The sequence below is a fragment of the Glycine soja genome, chromosome 6, assembly GCF_004193775.1.
Source record: "Glycine soja cultivar W05 chromosome 6, ASM419377v2, whole genome shotgun sequence".
NCBI classification, from domain to species: Eukaryota; Viridiplantae; Streptophyta; class Magnoliopsida; order Fabales; family Fabaceae; genus Glycine; species Glycine soja.
The window spans coordinates 5,150,635-5,177,834 of NC_041007.1; the positions used below are offsets into that span (position 1 = coordinate 5,150,635).

At 36.5% G+C, this 27,200-nt stretch overlaps 3 protein-coding genes across 3 annotated transcripts; 2 read left to right on the forward strand and 1 right to left on the reverse strand.

The window, feature by feature from the left end:
- Nucleotides 1–815: 815 nt before the first annotated feature.
- LOC114414964 lies at nt 816–9,848 on the reverse strand. Its single transcript, XM_028379432.1, has 10 exons — nt 8,359–9,848; nt 7,456–7,929; nt 7,038–7,339; nt 5,652–6,374; nt 5,291–5,569; nt 4,947–5,108; nt 3,697–4,635; nt 3,389–3,604; nt 1,824–2,084; nt 816–1,627 (listed from the first exon to the last, which is right to left on the reverse strand). The coding sequence occupies exons 1-10, from the start codon at nt 9,689–9,691 to the stop codon at nt 1,277–1,279; spliced, it is 5,040 nt and encodes a 1,679-aa protein (XP_028235233.1). The 5' UTR covers nt 9,692–9,848; the 3' UTR covers nt 816–1,276.
- A 4,657-nt stretch (nt 9,849–14,505) lies between these two features.
- On the forward strand, nt 14,506–15,580 carry LOC114414965 (lipid transfer protein EARLI 1-like). Its single transcript, XM_028379433.1, has one exon. The coding sequence runs from the start codon at nt 14,578–14,580 to the stop codon at nt 15,241–15,243; it is 666 nt and encodes a 221-aa protein (XP_028235234.1). The 5' UTR covers nt 14,506–14,577; the 3' UTR covers nt 15,244–15,580.
- Nucleotides 15,581–17,991: 2,411 nt separating this feature from the next.
- LOC114414966 (PX domain-containing protein EREL1-like) lies at nt 17,992–26,950 on the forward strand. Its single transcript, XM_028379434.1, has 10 exons — nt 17,992–18,529; nt 20,640–20,750; nt 21,600–21,698; nt 22,743–22,829; nt 23,902–24,010; nt 24,135–24,943; nt 25,161–25,325; nt 25,416–25,658; nt 26,099–26,317; nt 26,465–26,950. Exons 1-10 carry the CDS (start codon nt 18,440–18,442, stop codon nt 26,696–26,698), a joined length of 2,166 nt encoding a protein of 721 aa, XP_028235235.1. The 5' UTR covers nt 17,992–18,439; the 3' UTR covers nt 26,699–26,950.
- The last annotated feature ends 250 nt before the right edge of the window (nt 26,951–27,200 follow it).

Below are 27,200 nucleotides of genomic sequence, written 5' to 3' on the forward strand. Positions count from 1 at the left end.
GAGTTAGAGGATATGATTACTTCATATGGGTTTATTCAGAGAATCTGAAACATTTGTGATATTATACAGTATTTAAATATTTTGTTTGGAAGGGGAAGCGGAGTTAGAGAAACACTAATCCGAAATTCAAACATTTCTTTTGAGAAAAATATCTATAGTTCAGCCCCCAATTGTGTCAGGGTTGTTGTTGCAGTGGTGGCATCAAGATGGTGGTGGGTGGAAGAAGAGAAAGAAGACAAGGGAGCAAAGGATGATACGTGAGAATGTGAGACAAAGAACGGAGAGAGAAACTGACTTTTATATTAAAAAAATAATTTAATTAAATTACTATTTTGTCCTTAAAATAAAAGTCTTAAAACTTTTGGTAATGGTTGCTAATCCACTCCGACTAAAACAAGAGTAAATATTAGCAAACTCCATATTTATAATTTGACTAAAAAATGCACATTTAACTAAACTATTCTTTATAATAATTATAATATACTATGAACCCATTAACAAAATATTTAAACGCGGACGGAACATCCAGTAATAAGTTAGGCTTCACTAGCTAGCAGAATCGGGCCGGTATGAAGATAAATAGATCCTGATATTTGTACGCCAATTTTATGGAATGAAATTTATCTTTTTATTGTTCATAGAAATCGTTTCAATTCCTGCAAAGATGTTCACTATGTATAGCATGCAAAAAAAAACAATTTATGTAAAGAAAAGAGTAAAAAAAATTGATACAAGAATTGAGGGCGGGAAATTCCAACAAATCCCCGTGCAAAATATAATCGAATAAATATATATAGACCTTGAAACTGCAACTATGAAAGAAAAAAAATATATATATACATACCTAAAACGAATAACCAGCAACATTAACGTAATCAGAGGAAAAAGGATTTTCTTTGTTGATTACGTATTAAAACTGTCAGTCAAGATTTCTTACAGCGCTTCACTTCTGGCCCAGGATAAAATAGATTCAACCACATGGCCAAACTATGTAATAACAGTAAGCTATCACTATGGAAACTTAAAAAAAAAAAAAAAAAAAAAAAAAAGCCTGTAAGTAATTTTTTTTTCCCCTCAAAAAGACGTAGGCGCAAATGAGTACGGCATTTGCAACTGATAGTTCCACTGGATTATCATTGTAAGGCAAAACTTCACCCAAACCTCTTCTAATATTCGGTAATCCTTTACCCAACATTCAGCTCCAACAGTTCTATCAGCCAAAATGCCAAAGAAATAACTCGAAAAAGAATTAACACCCTATGACCCGAGAGAGAATTCAAGAGTGATTAAACCAGGGTCCAACTCCACCACCACCATTCACATGGCCGTTGCTGTGGATCCCTACCCCATTTGGGATGATTGAGGGAGGCAGTCCCACGGCCATTGGGGGCGATGCAGTTGGATATAATCCATGGCTGTGAGGGAGAGCATGAGGACTCACAAGAGGGCTCCCAGCAGGACTCCCTTTACGCTGTTGAAGGGCATGGATCTGCCTAAGCCCATCTTCATGAATTCGTGATAGTGTTTCCAACTCTTTCAATGATAAAGCCTCCAGACCAGCACCATACAGAGGGGCATGCCTTGACATTTCCTCCTGGAGTGAGGCCTCAAGTGTGTGAATATATTGCTGCAAAAGGAAAACACACCCATTTAACCTACTGTATTACATATCACACAACTAGTTCAAAACAGGAAGAGTTCCACCGCCAAAATAGGTTTAACCTCATCATATAAGTTGAAAACGTAAGCATATAAGGTGATAAAACATAACAAATTATAAAAATAGTAAATCAGAAAAGTACAATCTCTATGTCAAGACAAACCTGGCAAGCTTGCAACTTTGATTCCATGCCATCAATATATGCTTCACACCTAGCAACCTGCTCTTCCTTCTCCCGCTTTTCCCCTTCAGTTTGCCCAACTGTTTGAGTCAATCTACGGACTTCATCTTCGAGTGATTGCCGGATTTCTTCCCGGGTCACATTCTCTGTTGCAAATCTTTTCAGTTCTTCATCAAATCTCTTGCGTGCAGCTTCAGCATTCTTCAATCTTTCAGCAAGAGCATTTTTCTCCTTGACTACTTTCTGTATGTAACAAGATTGACATTAATCTTCAATTAGATCCCATTGTACACAAAATGGTAAACTATGGGTCATTTAATTTGAAAAAACTTTCTGTTCTCATATTCTATTTTTACTTTTAATTCAAAAACTGTCACTCTTTTGACTTTCCTTCCTATTTTCAAAAGTTTGTACAAGAAACATCGAAAACAGAAAATGGAAACAAACAAATAAAAGTTTTCACTCAAACAAAAAACATTTCACCAGCCCCAAAATGAAGACAAGGTGATATTTTTTAAATCAAAAGTGAAAAATAATTTTTTTAAAACAATTTCAAACCAAACAGCCCTACTTATCAATTTAGAACCAAAATGAAGGACAGTCTCCTTTCACTGGCCTTCCCTTTTCAAGACTGCCACATCAGAAAATAGATAAATATCTTTTCTACAGATTATATAACTATTTCAAACACCTGTTTGATGCTTCAGATCCACCAATGAGATTGTTGACGAGAATGGATGAGAATCGACACGCAAGTAAAAGAGAATATAAATAATTTATCATGTTATTTTCTTTCGAGTAATTTGATAAATGAAATAAAGGAAGGCTCGAGAAGAGAACTGTATAGCTCATAAGCTAAAATTCAAGTCAAGGACCAACTCTTTTGAAAAACTTAAGCTGTTAACTGGCAAATTGCATCCTCTGCAGCAGGCCAAAAATAGAGAGGCCAGGAGAGAGAATAGCGAAGTGTGGGGTTGAAGTTAGAGAGAGCGAGAGGAAGGGGGAGAAAGATAGAGACGATGGAGTGAGCTGGAGAGTATCCGGACCCGTTAATTGGAAGCCTGGGAATGACTTATACCACTAACGTGCCCCTGCACACAAAAGAACTTTGGCCTTGAAGGTTGGACAAAGCATAAACCCACTCAAACTTTGTACTGAAACTAATATTGAATTAGAAGAATGGCGATAGGTAGGATCGAACTCCTTCCAAACAGAAGAGCATCCCATCAGCTGAAAAACTAGGTAGAACAAAGAGCTGAAAACTATCTTTCAGGAATTGGCAAAAACAATGCATGAATATTACATTCACCCATATCAGAGGTTAAGTGAAGGATGGAGAAAGGGGGAAGATAGAACACATGCATATATGCCAAGTCTGAGTAAAAATTAGCGGTGGTATTTCCTTCAAGACATAGGCTCGTAAAAAAATGTAAGAATAATCATCGTAAGCATAAAAACATATACTGCACAGCACTTAGCATTGGCATAACTGAATGCCTTTTATTTTCAATTATGTAGAAATTCAAACTTTTTTTTAAAAATAATACCTTTAATTCATCACGTTTCCTGGACTTCAATTGAGAAAGTTGTGTCTCTGCATCATGTAAACGGTCATGAAGAGCTTTCTTCTCTGCTGAGAGCTTTGCAATTTCATCATCCCGTTCTGAACGGATCCATTCAAGCTGACTCTCAACTTCTTGAATTTGTTCTGCTAGTTCCTTCTTTTCCCGAGAAAACCGATCCATCTCAGCCCTCATTTCAGACTGTTGAATAATGAAGTGTGTTAGACCTAAATTCTCCATTAGCAATTAAGATGAGGTAACCACAGTATTTTATCAACTAAGACATGAAATACCTTCAATCGATTGCTTGTGGCCTCAGATTCAGTCAGCTTTTGCGATATCATAGATTTTTCCTTAGCCATATTAGAAATCTCAGTTTTGCTTTCTTCACGAACGCGCATAATTTCATCTTCACTAGCACATAACTGGTGCCATAGAGCAGCCCGATCAACATTAGCAAGTTCAGCAACTTCACGCATCATACTCAAAACAGGCCTGATAAACTCCTGCTCCTCACAGACCAAAGTAACCAAGATATCCAAATCAAAATCGACTTCGCGACCATTGTCAGTATTGCTGGTGGCACAGTCAACAAGCCTCTTCAGCATCCTCCCCCGATAAGATTCATTGGCAAACCATCTAAACATTATCATGTAGAGAAGTTTCACAAATTCTTTCACGCAGGGATCTCTAGAGAGTGCCAAATTTTCAGCAAGACCAAGAACAGAAGTGTAATCATCCCTTTGAACTCCCAGTTGCTCGCAGGCATCTCCCTCTGTAGCATCATCTGAATGTTGGCAATTTTCAGAAACATAGCTGCCATTATTGTTCAATCTTTGGGAAAGACGGCTTTGCAATACCAGGGCTACAGACTGAGCACTTATTACACCTCGAGCTACAGCTCTCTCAAATGTTTGAGAAGCTTCAGCAACAAGGCAAGGAATAGATAACATTTCGAACAGGATATAAATATCTGAAAAATGACGACTAGCATGATAAGCCTGCTCATCAATCACATGCAGTCCACTGGGAGCAGTGTCATGTTCACCAAATAAGAAAATCCCACATGGCAGAGCTGAGCAACTGTCACCATAGTCATCGTCACAATCAATGTCCCTAAGTATGGTTTCAGCAACATCCCCCCAACTATTTATAGTCTTACTCAAAAAGTCAAGGACGCAAGGTGACACCTCAAGACCTAGATTTTTCAGCCTGACACGAACAGATCTAACCTGCATAAAGGGGGGGGGGGAAGTATGTTACAAAGGCTTCATAAAACATTTGAGAAAGATGACATAAGTATGAGTTTAGTTTCAATGCATTGTCTGCTTACAACTTTTTTACACTATCATCCAATTTTGGGTTGACACCTTTAATGATTTTGACTATACTAACAATTACATGAGATGTAAAACTCATTAAATGATGTAGCAAAACATAATTGGATGCAAGTGTAGAACACTTTTGCATTGACAGTGCATCAAAATGAATTCTGAGTAAATAATGTAACATGGTGCAATTCCCAACTATCTATCAAGCTTACTGCTTCAGGGAGGTGTTGACATTGAGATGCCGCTTTGAATATAAAATCTATTGTTGCAGTTAGGGGTTCGTCATTTGAGTCTGTCAAAAGCTCAAATGACTGAAACAGAATGCGTTCCCACACTTCACTACCACACTCCAATTGACTAAGAGCTCCGTAAACCTGAGAAATAAAATTTCATCAATAGGAGAAGAAATGCAAACTATATTCAACATCATATCGGTAATGTTGGAAATGCAGAAAAAGTATGTCTAAATTAAGATTGTGTTCCAGGCTGAATGTTAAATGCATGAGATAAAACAATACAAATAAGGCATTTAGGGGAAAAAATATATTAGTCTCACAGGTATTCGTAAAGCAGGTTCTGCATCTGGCTTCTGAAGTCGCTCAAGAAGTGCATAGGCAGCCAATGGGTGTTCTGACTGCTCAACCAATTTGGGCACCAGAGCAACTAGGTCTGCTTGTAAATGCTTAGGAGCCTTGTCCAATACAAGAGAAATTTTTTGTGCAGACTGAGGTCGCCGTCTTGGTTCTGGACAGCCTTGTGGAACAGCCCCGTCCAAAGCTCTTAGTGAGTTTACAATCAAACCTAAGAGCTCCTCAGACTGCTCGGGCCACTTGGTCTGAAGTTTCAAATTCACACAATCAAAACTATAGATATGTGTAACAATAAAAAAATCACCTCTTATGAATATAAATTTGTACCTTTGAACGAAGGGATGCATTTTCTGAAGCAGTGGCAGATGTCTCTGGTGGACAAATGGGCTGTCCAGGAAGCGCTTTCTCCTGAAGACCATTGCCTTTTAAATCAGAGCTCTGCACAGCAGATGCATTACTGCTTTCTTGAACAACAGAATCCAACCTCTCACAAACGGGAACTCGTGCAGACTCCATTGCTCCATTTTCTCTTTCACACTCAAAGGGACTTGCAGCTCCACTTCCATTTGGAGAAGGTTTAGAGCATGCATCAACAGAATCAGCAACAGGACCCACTTCGGAAGGTTGGCAACACTCAACCATTATATCCAATAGTAAATCAATTATTGCTTGCTGCAAGACTTTAACTCCCATCAGCAAATTCATCAAACTTGGGGAAGATTCATCAGCTTTGGAGGCCTTCTTCCCATCACAACTGCCAGAGAGCTTGGTAGGTAGAAGCAGACGCTTAACTTTTGCAGGATCATCAAGATAAACTCGAAGTCCAGTCAGAAACCCCGCAATCGCACCAGCATCCATTAGAAGTTTCTCCCTTAAAGTAACCTGTGGCTGTGAAGGATTATCTCCATATGTTAAATGGAATCCAGCTCTGAAAAGAAGATTTCTGAAAATGTCTTCCTCGTCTCCACTTATCCCTTCACTGTCTTCAGAGTCAATGAGCTCATCAGGATCAGTAGTCAATGCATCCTGATCATCCTCTGATGCTAAAACCTGTATATTAAAGACAAAATTAGAAGAGGCATGTGCAGCCATACGACAAAAGCAGTCAAAATTTAATACAACCAGTAGGCATTATAAAATTCATAACAAAATCCCCTGACTTCACAACATGTGATAAGCTGAGGGGTAAAACATATAATCATTTTATTTTGTTTCATAGAAGACATAATAATAATTATATCATGTGGCTCAGGTATGGGATAGAAATCTGCTTACAAGTTTTATTGTACATTAAGAAGTTCAAGGGATGCAAAATTATGAACTGAAGCATTAATCAACTTCTGTAACTCGTGACTTATCAGCTTGTTCCATGCATCTTATCAGCTAATAATGAGCAAAAGTTCCAAGGAAGAGGCCATATTTCCTAACTGGATTGTTCCAATCTTAGCATACAGAATGAGTCAGATGATGCAAAACCAGATATTATATGTTAAATTAGTGACATGTGTGTGCCAAGGTCAAATCAATAGGTATGCATAGACAGGATTTACAGGTAGTCTTGTATCTAAAATCCAGAACAGGTCACCCTATAGATGGTAAAAGGAAAATAGAAAAAATCAAAAAATGGGGCAAGAGAGAGAATATTTGGCATCTATCAAGTAATAGTTGTACGTACAAGATAACACAGAGACAAGCAATCCCATAAGGACTTACCTCTAAATCTGAAAACTCAAACCAAGGGCAGCAATCCAGTATTTCACATACAAAAACAACAGTGTCACGTACAAGAAATCCTGCATCCGATTCCAACATATCAGACACCTTCATGAATTGCAAAACTGAATTATTCCATGTCTTAGTGCAGATAGAAGATTCTTTCCACACTGTCTTGGCTGGGTTCTTTTGATTCACAACTGCCATTCTGTATCTGACCCAGAAATTTTTATCCGGGTCACTACCAACAGCCTGGTCACTCTCTAAATAAATACATATGGTGTCAAACGACTCGTATACACCTGGGTCATGGGAACATAAGCTTTCAATCAAAGAATAAAAAAAGTAAATGTTCACAACTACTACTGCCTGTGAATAAAAAATACAGGAGATCAAATTTGTGTGATAGAACACCTACCAATCCGAAGTTCACATCCACCAGCCTGAAAGAATTTACTGAAAATTTTTCGAGTCTCCATTATTTCCTTAAAAGAAAGGAAATTCTCCACTTTCCATGAAAATGAACTTCTTTTCCCATTACCATCAACCTGGGAGCCACTGCTGCTTAACTCGGAATCGTTCTCAGTAATATCCTGCATTGTTGATGTCTCTTTCAATATAAGAACTTCAGCAGAGAATATGACAGTGTCCTGGACAAGAAAACCTGAATCTTGATCAAAGAGACTGGTAAGTGTCACAAATTCACGCCAACCCCAATCCTTCGCAGCTTTAGAGTAGCGGTTCTGAGATTCCTTGGTGACAGATTTATCCTCCATCCTTTGGTTCACAACTGACAAACGATGACTTACAAAACAACTCCAATCACTGGAAGTATTTCTTGAATCTGTAACTTCAAGAAACACTGAAAGGTGGCATGGTGGCTGAGACTGCCCTGATAGCACCAAAATCATATAAAATTCATCAGACTCCATCTTTTATCACAACAAAAACATACTCTCAGTGTATTAAAAATAATCTGAGTGTAAGGCACAGACTACTACATTCACACATCAAGGCCCAAGATCTAGATTATCATTTATACTCATGGTGGTATCATCAGTAGATATGCAACAACACGGATGAAATATCAAATTCAATGAAATTTTCAAAAATAGAGAAAGGCCTGTAAAACACAGCAAGCATGCTCCTTCAATTCCATCAATATAGGCAAGAACCGCACCAAAATACATTCAAAAACACCACATCTTAATGAAGTCATAACTCACTGACAACACAGCAAATATCTGACAGCTAACGATAAGCCTAAGCAAGTGGTGCACAGAAAACGATAAAAGATTTGCCGGGAAAGAACATTGCACACCTCTAGGGTAAACAATAAGTCGACAATCCCTATTGCCAATCTGAAACCTCCTGCTCTTGATGCACAAGCCCGTGATTTTCCTCTTCTTCAGCAAATCCTTCAACCTAGTAAAATTCTCAATCCTCCAAGTGAACTTTCCAATATGCCCATCAGACTTCCTAGCACCACTCGCACTCCTCCCGGCAATCACAGCCCCATTCTTGGAGAAGCTGCTAAACTCCTTGATCACATGAAACGAGGTGCTAAAAACCGCAGTGTCATCGACCAAGAACCCTGAATCCGCGCCGATAAAATCCGACATCTTCATATAATCATTCCACCCCAGGCTGGTATTGTCACCACTCTTGTTATCCGCGGCAAACCTCCCATACGAGTCCCTGTGCATGTGATTGGAACCAGGCTTCTGGTTCAACACAGACATCCTAAATAAACACCAGCAACTTCTATCAGACAACACCACAGTCTTATCCGTATCCTTGCTCTCCAAACACATGGACAAATACTCAACCCCATTAACGGAGCTCTGGTACACACTAATCCTCAAATTACACTCCCCCGCAGGGAAAACGGGGCTCATTATCTTCTGCGTCTTGATCATCTCCTTGAACAGACTGAAATTATGCACTTTCCAAGTGAACTTCCCACTGGAAACATCAGAGACGGGACCCGCAACAACAGAGGAAGTCATGGCATTGGAAGAGGAGGAAGACGAGGACTGCACCTCATTGTTGTCGCGCGTGAAATTGACGGACTCGTTGAGGATGAGTATATCGGCGGTGATCAGAACGGAATCGGTGTTGAAGAGGTAACCCAATTTGGGGTCGAAAACAGTGTTGGAGGGCGTGAAATCGCACCAGCCGTGTGATTTCTTCTTGCTAGAGAATCGGTGCCAGGAATCGCGGTGGATGGTTTTGGAATCGTCGGCGAGGTTGACGATTGCCAAGCGATAGCTGGCGAAACAGTCCCATTTGGAGGAAGAGGTGCCGCGGGGGTCCATGATTTGGAGGTAAATGGAGATGTAACCTGGCAGCGCCTGTGAGTCACCCTTGGGGTATATTAGCAACCGACAATCGTAACCGCCTACCTCAAAGTACTTGCTCCAAAGTGCCCTAGCCTTTATCCGAGGGAAATTGTGCACCGTCCATCGGCACAGCGCTGAGTACTCGCCTCGCCGATCCACCGCCACCGTCTCCTGCGCGCCGCCGCCTCCATCCCTCGACCCCACCGTCAGGTCCTCCGCCGCCGCCGCGGACCAAGACGACGATGTCGCCGTCTCCGTGAACGACGGCGCCGAGGATAGCGACGGTACTGCCTCCGAAGAAGCTTGCTTCATTGCTCCGCTCTCCGTTCTCGCTCCTCTTCTTCTTCTTCGTTCGTGTTAGTTGTTGTTGTCTCGCGAGTATTGAAATCTTGGAAGACGCAGAGAGAGATGTGGTGCGCGAGCGCGAGAGAGAGAGAACACACACAGGGTTGGACCATAAGGGCGCAAGGTACTACCTTGCGCCTTTTTCTTTTATTGCCTCGTTACTCTCTGGCGTACGATAGTAATCTTGCGCCTTTCTTTCTTCATTCTGTTTTTATTGGTCAGGTTCACATGCAGGCGAGAGTAGGTTTGTTTCGTAATGCTGGCTCTCTTGAAGCGTTGGATTAATGAAATTGCAGTGATAAGTGGATATCGGGTTGGGGCCTACTGTGAATGCACGCCTCTATTCCATTCCACTGCGGCCACGTCATTCTTCAGCGTTTTGTTTTGATTTTGGAGTCGTGTATACGAATAGCGTGAATCGCATCGCATTGATTTCACGATATTTACGAGCCGGGATACGCATTTTCCACCGTCTATTGTCCTTGATCGATCATGCGTTGAAATTAGGTTTGACATTTTTGCTGGGTGCGGATGCGTGTGATGTCATGTGAATCATGCCATGAGCCCTAAATTATTCTTGCGGGGCAATAGAACATACTTGTAAAAGAAAAATAAAATCTTAAACATAGCATACAAATTATTATTTTTTGCATCATACCACTGAACTCAGTCCATATAATTGGGTACCAAGTTGCCATTTTTATTTCAACTTAGACCTTTTGTTTATTTTGTGTTATTATGATCAATTAATGGTTTATCACGTTTGATAAAGCTAGGATCTTGTGTTTCAAAATTATTAAATTTGGTTAGAGTTATAATTAACCTCGATGGACATAATTTGATGGAGTACTACAAAGTACTACTTGACGATTAGCACGAAAATACATGCGAAAACCATGAATTTGGATTTTCCATCAAATTGACAAATTCTTTCTTTTTTTTAGTATATTATTTGTCCAACAAAATAAAAAATCTCGAATTTGGAAAGGATGATACGATATTTTTAAAATTAATTAGCACGGCTGCTCTAATTGATATGACTCCAGCTGAATTGTGTTAGAAAAAACAATATAAGATAAAAAATAATAATAAAAAACATTTTAGGTGTGTTTCGTAATTATTTGTTGTTAATTAGAACATCGAATAAATGAGAGAATCAAAATTTAGAATAAATGAAAAAATCAGAACAAGGAACATAGTTAAACACTCTTTAAAATTATATGAAATGTGATTTACAAAGTGGCATACAATTTAGTACTGTAGTTAATTTTAGTAAAATTAAAAATTTAATAATTAATATACATGTGCCAAATCATATACCATTACACGATTCTAGATTGATTGATCCAAGCTTATTAAGAAATACAAATAATTTATGGATCAAGAAATCCATACTGATACAAGAACAAATCCATATTATGAAATCCAAAAATATGTTATAATTTTGGATTATTTGATCAAGTATTATTATTAGATCATTCCTGATTGATTGATCCTGATTTGTATGACAACAAATTTGATCCGGATTTGTCTAATCCAAAATCATGTTATTTTCACATATCATTTAATTTTGGATTTGTTGATCTAAACCTATCCTAAAACTTAATTTTCTAAAAAACATTTATGGATAAGTCAATTCGGTTGTAATAATCTAACACAAAACGTATAAACAAGACAATTAATAACTTACTTGTGCAAGTGAACTTGAGCAATGAAAATGCTTACACAAAATGAACAAGTGAATAAAACAATGTTTCAGGCATGGATAAGTGAGGAAAAAAAGCTATGGACAAGTGAGGAAGACAAGGTTACTATGGCCATTTTGAAAATTTGAGAGGTGCAGGAAGCAAAAGCCTTCGCTTTTTATCTGTTGGTGGGTATGGGTATGTGGACTTGGGGTAGATACCACAGGAGCGTGGCGGAGGTGTCAATTTCCTTCCTGCACATGCATGCAACATTGATAAGAAATAAAACAAATTATTATTATTATTATTATTATTATATTAAAAAAAATGTCACCGTGACTTACCACAGGCCTGGAACAGTGGGATTATTTCTTATTCTTTTCTTAAAAGAATTTGAACAACAGGCCACTGGATATTGGTATACCAAAATTACATCATTAACCTATCTTCATTTTTTCCTGCTGTCCATTTTTAAGGTGTTTTGGTCTTTTCACATACTTAAATATTTTAAAAACCCAAAAATTTGGGGCACCCAAGGTTCGATACAGTGACTTAATAGTCAATTAAATAAATACTAACCACCAAGGTACAAAGTCCTATTAGTTATTAGGTGATAAACAAAAACAAATTAATAGTGAATCACAAAAATGACAAAACATAATAAATAATATTAATAAAATAAAAAAATAAATGCATTTCTTAACTACATGTTTTTCTTTAAAAATATATTTTAACAAAAGAATTCTTACCTATTTAATATTTTTTAAAAATGGAAAATTGATTTAAACTCAACAATGTCTATGTATAGAATACATGGGATTCTTGCTACGTACTTGTAGAAAAAGCATAAGACAAAAAACAAGAAAAACAAAGTTTGATAACAAGGGGCTAATATTTGTCACGAAAAAATCATTTTCCGAAGGGGCATGGGGACCCAAGAGTGTAAGGGTTACCGTCAAGGATGGTGACCTCGTTTCGTTATCCAGTGGCCACACACCTGAGTTGTTACCTGCTAACGTGTAAACTGGCGGCAACGAGGCATGTGCATGTGCTTCTGCTGTTCACATTATGATTATTTTATTGACCATTTCTCCCGTGTTTCTTACTTTTCAGATGATTTAATTTAATTGATGAAATAGTAAATAGTGATTTTTTTTATCATATTAGATCTAATTTATTAAATGGTCCCAATATTTAAAAAAAAAAATTCCACAATTCATTTCGCATAGTTTTCTTTTACATGACATGCATTGATCCATGTTTATGTTTGACTGACAACAAAAAAAATTAAGTTTGTAATGTGATATTTTTAAAAATATTATACGGCATCATATTATTAATAATATTCTAGGCGAAGTATTTAAAATAAAAAGTATGTCGTATTATCGTTATATTTGGGTTACAATGACAGTATGACACACAAAAGTCAAAATTTCAATATTGGTTAAGTAAAAAAAAAGACATCAAAACTCTCTAAAATAGTAAAATTAAGAAGCTTTAACAGCAATCACCTATTTTTTATGAATAGTTATATTTAAATATACCACTATTATAAATAACTTATTAATAACATATATTATTTGTCTTTTTTCCCTTTTTATCACATTATATTACACACCATGTCTATATTTTTCTCAATTAATATTTATTTCTCTATCGAAGTATCTACTACTTTCTCAAAAATAGCTTGCCCTGAATGCTGGTTACTTACATGCTGGCTGTTAACCGGAAATATCCCAGTGAAACTCCTTTTATTTTTCTCTGTTTGGAATTTCGTAAAATTTTCCTTCACGTTCATATCGAAGAGGTTGAAACTAATTTAAACCACTTCTAATAAAATTTGGAGTTTGTATCTTTTTAGGGGCATTAATTGAGATATAAATCTATGTTTGGAAAACTTTTTTTCATCAGCTTATTGCACCGATAATTTTGCTTTTAAAACAATGATAAATTGTCCAAGGTTGTTAAAGGGTTGCAAATTGCAATCAAGTGCCGAAAAGAAAATCCAAATAAAAAATTACTCGGTTCAAATTAAAAAAAATAATTGAGATTTTTTTATACTAACTATGAGATGTGCTCAACAATTTCGTTGCAATGCAACTCATTTTACCAATCATATAGCAAAAAAAACCCATTTTACAAAATTTTCAGAGAATTAAATCAACAAATATGGAGAAAATGTATATTAATTGAAGAACTTTTTTTTTTCTCTCCATGGAGTACGCGGTGCTGTTAGCGAAGATCGTGGCATGCAAATGAGTTGTTTTGAACCTTTGACTGCCGTAGAAAGCTGCCATATTTCACGGAGGAAAATGTTGCATGGACCACTACCTATGGAGAGAAATTAAGAGAGAGAAGAGAAAGAAATATATGTTTGCATGACAAGTAATAAGATGTGATAGGAAAAAGAAATAGAAATGTACGTTTGATAGTGTTTGTAAAATAGTGGTGTCCGTGTGTATCACTATTCTTTGATGTAATTGGTGTGTGCAGGTAGACTGAGGTGTGTAGGAGGAAAGGTGCAGAATGGTAATAAGAGAGATAGAGAAGATTCTCAGGAGAAAGAAGGATTACAATGTGATTATGGTGCATGTGCAACGGCCAAAGAGTACATCGTGTACTCTTTCAATTTTGTTTTCTACTCAAATGTAAAAATTAATGAAGCCATTATTTTCCTTTTTTTTTTTTTTTTTACTTATTCTAGAATGCACACAAGCCAAAGGTGCCCTTGTCAACAATGTGTGAAATTTTCAATTTGTGATTCTGTGGCGTTTCTCATGACCAGCCTTGGAAATGTTATCACTTCCCGCGGAATGAGAACCTGTGGTGTGCAAGAAAAATAAACCTAGTCCACATACAAGTATTTACTCTAGCAAAAAAAACATTCCTCCCTAACTTTTTAAATTTCTCACAATGGGTCAGACTTAAAGAGAGATAACATCTAAGACAGCCATAATGAACCAAAATACTACAACCCACACGTTCACAAGCATACAAAAAGATCCAACTGGAAGCGTTATCACACTCTTCACTCGCTTCCACTCAACCATATTTCAATAACACACCCGTCACATATTGTCTTTAAATAGGTCTACGTCCCTTCTTCACCTTCCCATTCAACATCAATCAAACTACACACATTGCCACTTCTTAATTTTCTTATTTTCTATGGCTTCCAACAAACTCCTTGCCACCATTTTGGTGCTTTCTCTCCTCTTTTACTCAACATTCACTCATGCCAATTGCCCACCACCCACTCCAACTCCATCTCCATCTCCGAAGCCCACACCACCCACACCACCAACTCCAAAACCAACACCTCCCACTCCAAAGCCCACGCCACCAACTCCAAAACCAACACCACCCACTCCAAAGCCCACACCACCCACACCCACACCCACACCACCCACACCCAAGGCTGGTTGTCCTCCACCTTCTCCTCCGAAGCCCACACCACCCACACCACCAACTCCAAAACCAACACCACCCACACCCACACCCACACCCACACCACCCACACCACCCACACCCAAGGCTGGTTGTCCTCCACCTTCTCCTCCTTCGCCACCCAAAGCTTCATGCCCCAAGGACACATTAAAGCTAGGTGTTTGTGCTGACATCTTAGGACTTGTTAACGTTACTGTTGGAACTCCTCCTTCGAGCGAATGCTGTGCATTGGTTAAGGGTTTGGCAGATTTGGAAGCTGCACTTTGCCTATGCACCGCAATTAAGGCCAATGTGCTTGGAATAAACTTGAACGTACCTGTCACGCTCAGCGTGATCCTTAGTGCTTGTCAAAAAACTGTTCCTCCTGGTTTCCAATGTCCCTCCTAAGATATTAATCAAATTAGGTCGAGTTATCTCTCATCGTCTCGATCTGCCGTCAGAGAAATGTTTAGATATGCACTTAACATGAAATTGATTGAGTGCCTACGTAAGCATTTCTTTGACAATATATAGATTAATATTGTTGTGTTTTTCATTTTTTTATTTATAGAGGGAGGTTGTTCATGTGCTACTGTACGTGTCTAAATAATGTTGTATTGATTTTGTATTGTGCACCGTCAAATTATGAATTGGGCAAGCTTGTTTGCCTTACTTTGTCTTCTAGCTTGTATGTACCATGAAACATTGTCTTATTTGATCATTATGTCCATATTCGTGGTGAAAATTTGTTTCTATTTTTTTCTTTGGAAAATACTAGAAATTACGTAAGATGATTTTTTTTTATACAAGATAATTGCCGTAATTTCCACCAAATATCTCGTTCTTTATATTTTTTTTATTATTATAACATCTATCCAATTAATGGATTATATATAAACATGTGGGTTTCCAGTGATTGAGTCGTATAATATAGCACGTTTTTATAAAAAAAATAAAAATTGTCAATTGACTTTACGGGTTTATAGTAAGTGCACTTTATTGGTGAGATATTTATTTACGATGAGAAAGACTGTTAATAAGGCATTCTTTCTAACAATCTTTCTTTTTATTAGTTAAAACTTAAAACTTATCAAAAATTATAAAATCATGAAAGAGATTAATTAAATAGGATGTGAGATTTATAAAAAGTACACTAAATAAAAGTGTGTCTCTAACATTTTTTTTTCCTTTAAGATGATTATATTTGCAAATTTAACTAAAAGTGTTCAACAAATAAATTGAAAAATTATGAAATGAGATATTAATTGATGATTTGACAAAATTAATTTAAATTAAGTAATAAAAATGCGCTGTTATGCTGACAAAAAAATATTAGGCAAAAAAATCTAATAAAGCAAGTTAACAGAAAGCAAGTCAATTTTATTGACATTTCACAAAATCGCCAACATAAAAACGAAAACAGAATACAGGAACTATTGAGGAAGTTTAGGCGCTTTTTTTTTTTTTACCAAAATTTTACTTAGGCTTTCATTTCCTATTATTTTATTACAAAACTATCAACCTTGCTTTCAAAGATTTGTACTGATTTTGTTTTGTTTTGTTTGTTTCATGTATAAATCTTTGATATCGCATATAAATTTTTTTAAATAAGAAAAAGATTGAAAATAAAATGATAATTTTGACATTAAGAAATGAAAAAAAAATACTTGCAAAGAAATATATCGAATGGTGGATAAACGTAAATTAAAAAATTAAATCAAATAAATAATATAGAAATTTTATAAAAATTCTGAGAATTAAACCTATAAATTAGTGAGGAAAAAAAGTAAAGATATTAATTCGATAACAAAACAACAATAAAATTCAATGGGTGAGAACATAATATATGTATATATATATATAGTAATTAGATCAAAGTATATTATATGAATTATTAATTAATCCTTATCCTGCAATTGTTATCCTCTCAAAAAAAAAATCTTGCAATTGTTATGTATTAAAATATTAAGTATTGAATATTCTTTTATATTTCTATGTTCCTATATTAATTTCAACTATGTTATAAATAATTAACAATTAATTACTAGATCCCAACAGTTTATTCCATACTAATTTCGGCTATGTTAGCCTGCTTAGCTAAAAGGTTAAAAGATTCCATTTCAATACCAACTTTTGTTGATTCGTGTGTGTGTGTTTTTTACATGATTAAGATATTTTTTTGGGAGAGTTCAATTTTTTGAATTTTGTGTATTTCTTCTTTCTTTTTTATTATCCGACAATCTTCGTTTTTTTGGTTCTTCTTCTTTTGATCATTTGACTCTTTCTTCTTTGGCAATGCTCTTCTTACACGATTTTTTTTTTTATTATCTTTAATCAATATAACTTGCCTACACAAAATCCTTTTTCCTATTACCCTCGACTCGACAATCACATGCAGTGCCAACTGTTATTGGTTGATGCACCATATATTACATGTATTATAAGAAAGAATGCTCAACATGAATATCGATTTCGTGTATGTTTTGTAATTTATAGTTTTATACCATGCTCTTTAATCTCGAATATTATTACTGCTGTGGGCATGTGATTTGTGTAACCACTAGTCCACTACACTAATAAAGATTGCATATAACGATGAGACTATCTGAACAATTTGTTGCAAGGAGAAATCTTTCTGCAATTTGGGAATACATTTAGCGAGTGTTTGGAATCGCTGTGAACGTTATTTTTCACATCAACATTTAGCGTGTGTTGAAATCGTTGTAAACATTATTGCTTAATCCTTAATAAAAAAAGGCATTATGGATTGAGTAATTCAATCCGTAATATAATTATGGTGGTGTGATGCGACGTTGAATTAGGAGCGGTGTGTGTGGTGGTGGTGGTGGTGGTGGTGCTGTGTGGAGGCGTTGGGTGGTTCTGTTTGGGTGCAGCGACAATGGTGGGTTGATTCGTGGAGGTGTTTGGGGCAGTGGAGGTGCAATACTGTTGTCCAGGAGGTTTGGGAGAGAGGAGGCTAGGGTTTTACTCGGGAGAAGAAGGGTAATAAGGGAATATAAGGAAATTTGGAGGTGCAGCAAGGAAAAAATGGAATGTGTTAAATAATTGGCGAGAAACAGTTGTACCAGCCCAGCCCAGCTAAGCCCGGCCATTTACCAATACGGAGTAGTTATCTAGCGTTCCGTTTCGCTTTCCCTGATGCTGTTTTTACAGACGACGATAGTTAGGTGTGGCTGTTTCTTTCTTTCTTTTACTTTCTCTTTTTTCCCCTCAATTGAGTCCCAAAGCAAACGCACTAGTGCACTCTACAGTATAGAGCACAAGAACAAGGACACAACACGAGAAGAGAATTGTTTTTTCATTGGAGTATACACGTGTACACAATACATAAAACACGCGCACTGCACTCGCGGCTTTTCTTAGCCACGTTGCCGCTTCTACTCTTAACGTGCGCCCCTCCGCCGTACCCACCACGCCACAGATTCCACCTTCTCCGATCCGATCGCGGAAACCCTAGTCCTCGGCGGTTCTGTCACTCTCAAAGTTTCGATTCCTACCACTGAGCTCAGATAATCATATTATGATCTTCGAATTGTAGAAAGAGAGGGAATTCTAGGCTGTGATTGTGACTGTGACGACGACGATGCAGAGACGAAGTCCTCCGAAGCACAGGCACGATGGGACTTCGCCGCTGCCTCTCGGCATGGATTGGAGCCCTGCGCCTCGAAAATTGGTTAGTTTCTTATTCTTCTAACGTAATTGTAGTTTTATTCGCGCGATTGAATGACCTGGTTCCATTTTCTTCGATCAATCTCCTCGTCAATACTATTTTCACTGTACGTGACGATCAAAGAGTTAATTGTTGCTCCCTAGGTATCTATTGTCGTGATTTGATTGATGCGCGTGATCATATGAACTGTGTTTTGCGATCGTTAGTGTGATTTTGATTCAGCGTGTAGAGTGTCATTTTAGGTGTTTAAATGCTAAGGAGACCTAGGTTATAGTTACTTTTAACTCTAAGCTGTGGAGATCATTGCTTCTTGATTACTTGGAGGCCATGTTTCTTATGCTATGTTCCTAAGATTGGCAAGAAAGGGGAAGAAATTATTGTATGATCCGTGACCACCACATGTCAATGATCCGCTTAATTTCCACGTGGAACGTGGCTGAGTTTTATCAGCTCTTTCTCGTAAACTGAAAAAATCGATACATGTCACACAGAGATTGGCCAGGACTATGGACACGTGGTGGTCGGTCTTGGACGATACAATAATTTCTTAGAAAAGGGAGGGAAAATTGTCTCAAACTCGTGTTTGGACAGCTGGAATGTCTCATATGCTTGCCTCACTTCTTGGGATGCGGTTTATATGCCTATTGTGGTTTTAAGATGAAATCTAGCATGATATCAAAGCCTATATAACTCATTTTCATTGCCTCTATGGTTTGTGGAGGAAATCTCTATTGTTTCCACAGTTTCCTTTATATATCGCTTGGTTCAGTATGCATATGTGGAGGGATTTATACACCGTTTTTTGTAGTTTCCTTCCATGGAAAGTCCCACATCGTCTGCTTCAGTTACTAGGGTGCAGTTTATATATACCTGTTGTGAAATTTCACTTGATATTAATTGGTTTTATAATAAAATCTAACATGATTTCAAAGCCTATAGTTCTTTCTGTGATTTGTGGAGGGGATCTTTACTTTGTTCGTTGTTTCCTTCATGTATCACCTGGTTTGGCAGGCGTTGAAATCTGAGAGGGTATCAAAGTCTGTAGCCCATTTCTATTGCTTTTGTGGTTTGTGGAGGGGATCTCAATCATTTCCATAGTTTCCTTCGTGTATCGCGTAGTTCGGTAGACATTTATGGAGGGGAGTGTCGGAAAGTCCCACATCCCTGCCTTAGTGGAGTGTGGTTGATATTCTTATTTCTGTTACTTTTCTGGTTTGTGGAGGTGATCTCTACCATTTCTGTAGTTTCCTTTGTGTATCGCCTAGTCCGGCAAGCATCTATGGAGGGGAGTGTTGGAAAGTCTCACATCCTTGCCTTAATTAATGGAGTGAGGTTGACATTCCTATTGTGTAACTTAATGTCAATTGATTTCAAGATGAAATCTAAGAGAGTATCAAGCCTATAGCCCATTTCCATTGCTTTTGTGGTTTGTGAAGGGGATCTCTATGGTTTTCGTAGTTTCCTTTGTGTATCCCTTAGTCCGGCAGCCATCTATGGGGGTTATTGTAAGAAAGCCCCACATTGCCTGTCTCAATTACTGGGATGCAATTTATACACCTTTTGGACAATTTCACTTAATGCCAATTGGTTTAAGATGAAATCTAACATGAAGTTTCTTAATTAGCTAAAGAGAGGGTAAATCTTCCCTTGGATAATGGTTTACATAGTTTATTAGCATTAAATGCAAATTATGGAGTATTTTCAAAGATGAAAACTTCCTGAGAACCTTTGACATTATTCTTCAAGTGAATTAGAGGTGCATAGAGAAAATTTTGTTATACATTTGTATGTTCTTTATCTCACAAGGACGATGCATATTCAGTTGTTTAAAAATCTAAATAAATGGTGGCTCTTTCTCACAGTTTTTTTCTGGCTTGTAATTTTGTCAAGAATTCTCTTCAATCTTAATTCGCTAGTACAACCATATTTCAAGAATATTTTCTGGTATCCTAAGCTAATATTTCCTCCATTTTCCATTTTCAGGTATTATTTGATAGCTCATATTTTTGTTACTTTTATGCATAAAATAATGGTTTCCTTTGTGCAATTATTATTAATATAATTATTATTTTGTATATGACTTTCTTCTAATTCTGAAGTCCCTATTGTACAGAATGGGCGAGATACAGTGTGGCCACACAATCATCGTACTGGTTGGAGTTATTGTGTCACAATACCTTCTTGGGCCTTTGTTCCAAAATCAAGGAATTCAGATCCTATAGTGGTAAAGTTTATTGATATCCCAATTTTTGTTCATGGTCAGATTTAGGAGTAACTTTGTACCACTTTTCTAGTTTGGATTAGAAGTATTATACTCAGTTTGAAGCAAGTGGAAATTATCATATAAGTTTAAAAGTTTTGTTTAAATTTGCGTGATTTGTAAATTGAGATTATAAATTTACAAGGGTGAGGAGAATAGTGCAGAAATTCATCCCATCTTTTCAGAGAAGCAATGAGAGAAATGTATAAATGTTGAAGGAGTTAATTCACATTAATTCAAAAATTATCACCTAATATAATGTTTGACCATTGTGGGAGTTTCCTTTATAATTTAATATAGTTTACATGGCACTGTATCACTGAATTTGAAAGATGCAACTATAGTGTATTTTTATTCTTTGTACTTTTTGTGCATAGTCTAACTACTTGAAGTATCCAGTGGTAAATGACTTTATTCATATCAACCACAACTTTCTAGCATCAATGCCATCCTTGCATTACTGTCTCTCTTTGCCAATATTTAGAATTGTCTAATGTTGCCACCATTATTTTCAGAGTCTCACATGCAACTAATGTCTACAGCATTTGTTGTTATGAATTATGATTATATACTGCATCCCTGACTTCCTTTCTTCTTTATTAAGTTGGGATGCGAGTGTTTAAATTTTAAAATGTATTGTAAACTCAAACCAGGACATATGCCAGTGAATAAGCAAGATGTCTCATTGAAAAGATAAAATGAGGTGACTTAGGAATTAATTGTTTACAGATTTCAACATTTCATTCATTTATATTTTGTTGTGGAATAATAGCTTCTCTGTGAGTGTTCATTTTTAACATCATTAAGGGACAGTTCTACAGGGTTCAAGTTGGTGTACAGTCACCGGAAGGAATTACAAAGGTCCATGGAGTCTTAAGAAGGTTCAATGATTTTCTAAAGTTGTTTGCTGATGTAAGTTTATCCTTTTTAACTGCATCTTGATTTTTTTAATTTCATGTACTTGTACTTCAACCCTGATACTGACAACTGAGTTCTCATTTAAGCATTATCATCTCTCTACACATGTATTGGTCGATACCCATTTTAGTGTTTAACACTTACTCCAATTTTAGCCATTGATTTATTTTCATCCATAAAACCATTCAATTTATAATAGTGTGACAGTAATAAGGGATAGGCAAGATATTTAAGGAAGAAATATTGTAACTTATCTGATACATTCTCAAGGAGGGGTCTCCATGCAGTAAAAACGAGTGGGAAAATACATCAACAGTGGTGAAAGAGTCCACTGGTTTTCTTCATCCTTTAAAACTAGTAAAGGACAAATGACCCTTATTTGTTTTGGTAAACATTGTAGCTGTTTTACCTTGTTAAGTTAATGATGAAACATCCTTTATCAAATCTGAAATGGCTCGCTTTCTAATTTACTTAGACATTATAGGAATGCAAATTGAAAGCTTAACAATATCAAGATTCAAGAGTAGTATATTCTATCCGAAGAAGAAAGAGTATAAGGTATAGTATGGAAGTTTGAAAACAAGAAACTTATCCATTACAAAACTGATAGCAAAGTTCTAAATTTTAAACATTACAAGATCTAAAGAAAATAAGCATTAAATTTTCATGTCAAAATCAGACATGAATGGGGAGTTTTCAAAATATTATGCCTTTCAATTAATAATAGACAGCAATGTGGTGGTCTCACAACCACATGAGAGAAGCCAACCCTGTTTTGCACTGATGGTAGATATGGATAAGGGGTCTTCTTCAGGAAACTGGAAATTCTTTCAAGTATTTATCAATTCTTCAAGAGAGTATAATTTCAGTTATTAGATTAGAATAGAATCAGTGGGTTATAAATGTTTTAAGAAGTATGTTACCTGGGCTATGTGGGCACTTGTGCGTGTATGATATATAGATAAATAATTTGCATCTGTGTCTATGCTTGTTTAGGTTACTCTGATTTTAGACTTTTTCCACATGCTGTCTTTGTAGATTAAAAAGGAGTTTCCCAGGAAAAATATCCCTCCAGCGCCACCCAAGGGACTCTTGCGGTTGAAAAGCCGAGCTTTGTTAGAAGAGGTCAGAAATGTCTTAACTTACTACAGTACCAATTGTTTCATCTATGGCATTATGGATCTGCATAGTGCACCATGCTTGAATTTCCTTATTTTATAAGAACATACTTGGCCTAGATGCTTAGCAACTGTATATTACTAGCACCTAGAAATTTAGGTAAGGTATGTATTTGGTTACTATTGGTCATCATATCCACACAATCTATGTCTAACCGTTCCCCTTTTAGATTTGTGTTAAACAACAGGCCTACAATCCAACTTCCAAATACTCCTCAATACCTACCATTGTTTTGTAAAAATGAGCCCATCAGTGTATTTACCCAAAAAGATGGTAACATTATGTTCTTTTGGATTTCTGCTAGAGCTCCTTATTTTTTTTCACCGAATCCTTTCATTGAATCCATCTCTAACTTCCCAATTGCCATCTTTTCTCTTTTACCTAAAACAGCAAGAATAAGTGCCAATTTTGTATGTGACTGCAACTAGGTCAAGTTTTCAGCATGAATTTCAGTTCAAATAATGCTAAAGAACTTATACAGAGCCAATTTATATCTAAACAGCCTTGTATTTTTAATTGGTTGTTGAACAATTATTTGAATTGGAAAAGGATAAAAAAAAAAAACTTCGTACCCCATCGCCCAGAGGCTCTTCGCTATGCGAAGGTATGGGGAAGGGATATTGTACGCAGCCTTACCCTTGCATATGCAAAGAGGCTGTTTCCGGATTGAAAAGGATACTCGTAGAATTTTTGGGACATAAAAAATGTAGATGAAAATTACCTCCATATTCTCTTTATTTACGTAGAGGTAAAGAGATTATAGATTATTTAGTGATTTTTCTTGAAATATGTGTAGCAGGTTTCTTAATATTCATCCATAGGTTGTTGGGTTACCTAACTGTAACTGAATATCTTTCAATAGCTGTTATCTATATACTACTCTGGACAACTGGACAGGTGACTCCGTCTAATTTTATTACTTACAAATTTCACATCCCTGTTAGATTGAGCTATCTGTGCAGTTGTGAACAATTGTGAATGCAAGAGCTGTAAATTTTAACACATACTTTTGCTACAGAGAAGGTGCTCTTTGGAGGAGTGGATCGCCAAACTATTGTCTGACATTGATATATCAAGATGTACTGCAGTGGCGTCATTTCTCGAACTAGAAGCAGCTGCTAGATCTTGTATGTGATTATCTTTTGCAACTTGTATTTAGTTTCCTCAATGTCAGTTTGGTCTGTTTTATGCTAATTGATTGTTAGCTTTCCCAAATTTTGATATTTTATACCTCATTTAATCACTTCCTAGCATTCCAAGATGCAAACCAGCAGAATTCTGAAACAGACCCAGATTCCAGCAACACAGTTTATTCTGTGCAATCACCTCTCCAGTCGAGCTTATCATTAGTTGCTGGCAGTTCCTCTGTTGCCTCAGATTATGGTAGTGATACTGCATATGAGCCATCTGACCTAGGAACACCAAGAATTGGACGGGACGATAATTCTGAAGTTGGCACAGATGATTTAACATTAGATGAAGATATGACGAATCCAATAGAAAAGCTTGTGAAATATGGCATAACAAATATTGACGAAGGTTTGTTTATGGGTCAGACTATTCTAGAGCAATTGGAAGGCCTTCCTAGGCATAAAGCAAATGCCAGATATGTGAACTATGTTGCAGAAAAGGACAAAAATAATGGTAATTTATATGATTCTTCACTTTTAGCTAATAATAACATGGAGCTTTTCTCTGAGCCTGGGCATGCTAAGGTGTTTGGTCATGTTCGTAAGCTTTCAAATGAGAGTGTTGAAAGCGATGGAAGCTCAATACGAGGTAGTGACATGTCTAATTTTGGGATTCCAAGTTCATCTGGTGATGGCTCTCATGACCTTCCTGGATCTGCTTTGGTTTCAAGAGAGACAGATATTATGGGCCACACAAAGTCGAAGTCTACTGGTGATACTCAATTAGTCCTTCCACTAGATCAACGCAATAAATTGAACAGGATTCTTTCAACCATGCAGCGAAGGCTAGGCACTGCAAAAACTGATATGGAGGACCTTATAGTTAGATTAAATCAAGAAATAGCTGCAAAGGATTTTCTCGCAACAAAGGTACATGACTGGGCATGCATTTCGTTGTAAATTATTTTATATTATATTTTTTAGTTTACCTGTATCTGAGATTGACGAGAGACTACTCAAGTTGAAAAATAAATATATCTATAATCTGTGGATATCTATGGAATTTATGGTTCTATAACAGGCATATTATCTCAATTTTTTTATATAGATATTAATTATGTGTCCATAACTGATTGGATCTGTTCAGCTCAAGGATTTGGAAGTAGAACTTGAAACTACCAAACAGAAAAATAAGGAGAACTTGCAGCAGGCTATTCTAATTGAGAGAGAAAGGTTTACCCAAATGCAGTGGGATATGGAGGAACTTAGAAGAAAATCATTGGAAATGGAGATGAAATTAAAGTCTGAATCGGTATGACATTTTTGCATTTATTTTACATATATTAAACTTTTCTTTTTAGTACCTGTTGATTTTAATAATGGCTCATGACATGATATCCAGGGGAGAAATTCTTATCAGGATTTGACTAAGGAATCAATTGTTCAGCAGAATGATGTACTGTATGAGAATTTAGATGCTACTAAGGAGCAGCTGGAAATTTTGTCAAAACAGTATGGAGAGCTAGAAGCAAAATCCAAAGCAGATGTTAAAGTTCTCGTTAAAGAGGTCAAATCTCTCCGTAATTCCCAAACAAAGTTAAAGAAAGAACTTAGTGAGTCAATAAAGGAACACAGTGAAACTGAGGTAGGTTATAAGTCTGCACACATCATATTTTGCAGGAGGTTCTTCCTCGACAGTTCATATATTTTCCTTGGAAAAATAGCTTTGTCAATTTTCTTGTCTTATTCTAATTAGTAGGACTCTTAACATATATATATGAAACTCACATTCATCATTTGACTATTTTTGCTTTCATATAATGCGCTAGAGTCTCCTTTCTTATTTATTTTTTTCTTATGCTATGCATTTATTTGTTTTCCCTTCCCAAGTTTTTCTGTCTCTATCTCTTCAGTGGGAAGTTAAATGTAATGTAATGAGCAGGACTTCATCTTGAAAGCTTAAATTTTCTAATAGCAATTCCTTCCTCACTGCTCTCCATAATATTCCTCGTTTGATATATGGACTTAAAAGCCCAGAATGTAAGACATATGATGATGCTATGCTTGCATTTCTCGTGTATTTAGAAACTACTTCTGCATGAAAGAGAGAAGAGGGAACAGGCAGAAGCTGCTCGGAGAAAACTGCTGGAGAAATGCAGGGTTCTTTTCAACCAGCTTCAAGAATGCAATGTCAGTCTTCCTTATGAATACGAAGATAGGACAATCGTGAATTCATCATCATCAACTGATGCTTTTAATCAGTTAACGACATCTGATGACCAAATGGACATCCTACTAGCAGAGGTACAAATTTTATCTCTTTGTCTTTCTATTATGTTCTTATCAGTTGTAGAGTTGAGTTGTGACTACTTTTTTAATGCAATGCATTTAGAGAATCCAGCGAACCTTCCTATTCATTTTAAGATAAAGAATTTATTTAAATTTGATCAGGTAGAAAACTTAGAGAAGGACTACGGAAGTGCGGCTTCCAATGTAGATAAAACCACCAATGACATAAAAGATGGTGTAATCTGTGATGATGAAGTGAGAAAGATCATAGCAGATTTGTTCATCGATAATGTTAGATTGAGAAAACAGACAAACCGCGTCACAAGGCAGGCTCTCAAATTGGATATGACAGCAAGTGATGATTCCCCTTCGGTGGAGACTCTAACAAGTATTTAGAAATATATGTTAAGTGCTAATATATATATTGTTCTTCGGCTTTTGACCAAGAGCCCACTGTTTCTTATCCCGGTGGATGATCATTTGCCGTTTCCAATAGGTGAGTTAATATACTGAGTGCCGTAGCTCCCCTAATGTATTTCAACTTGTACTACGAGTTTTTACTTTACACACATACGAGCCTTGCACCACATTTTTTTCTGAACATAAAATAATGAAAAGCCGGAACATATCAAAGGTAAAATTATGTCTGCTCTTGCTTTGTTTTTTTCGTCTCTATTTTTTATTTATAAAACACATTCTATAGCTGTGGTCACGGAGAAGCACTGGCAGTGTGGTGGTGTTGGGGTCAACCGTGATCTTGTCTTACAACCTCATTTCTAAATGAACTTCATACTTGTCATAGTAATAATATACTATGTTGCTTGATATATTTTTTAGACAAAGCAGGAGTAAAATGCTGTTGTTATTACGGAAATAGATTTTTTTTTTTTTTTTTGGC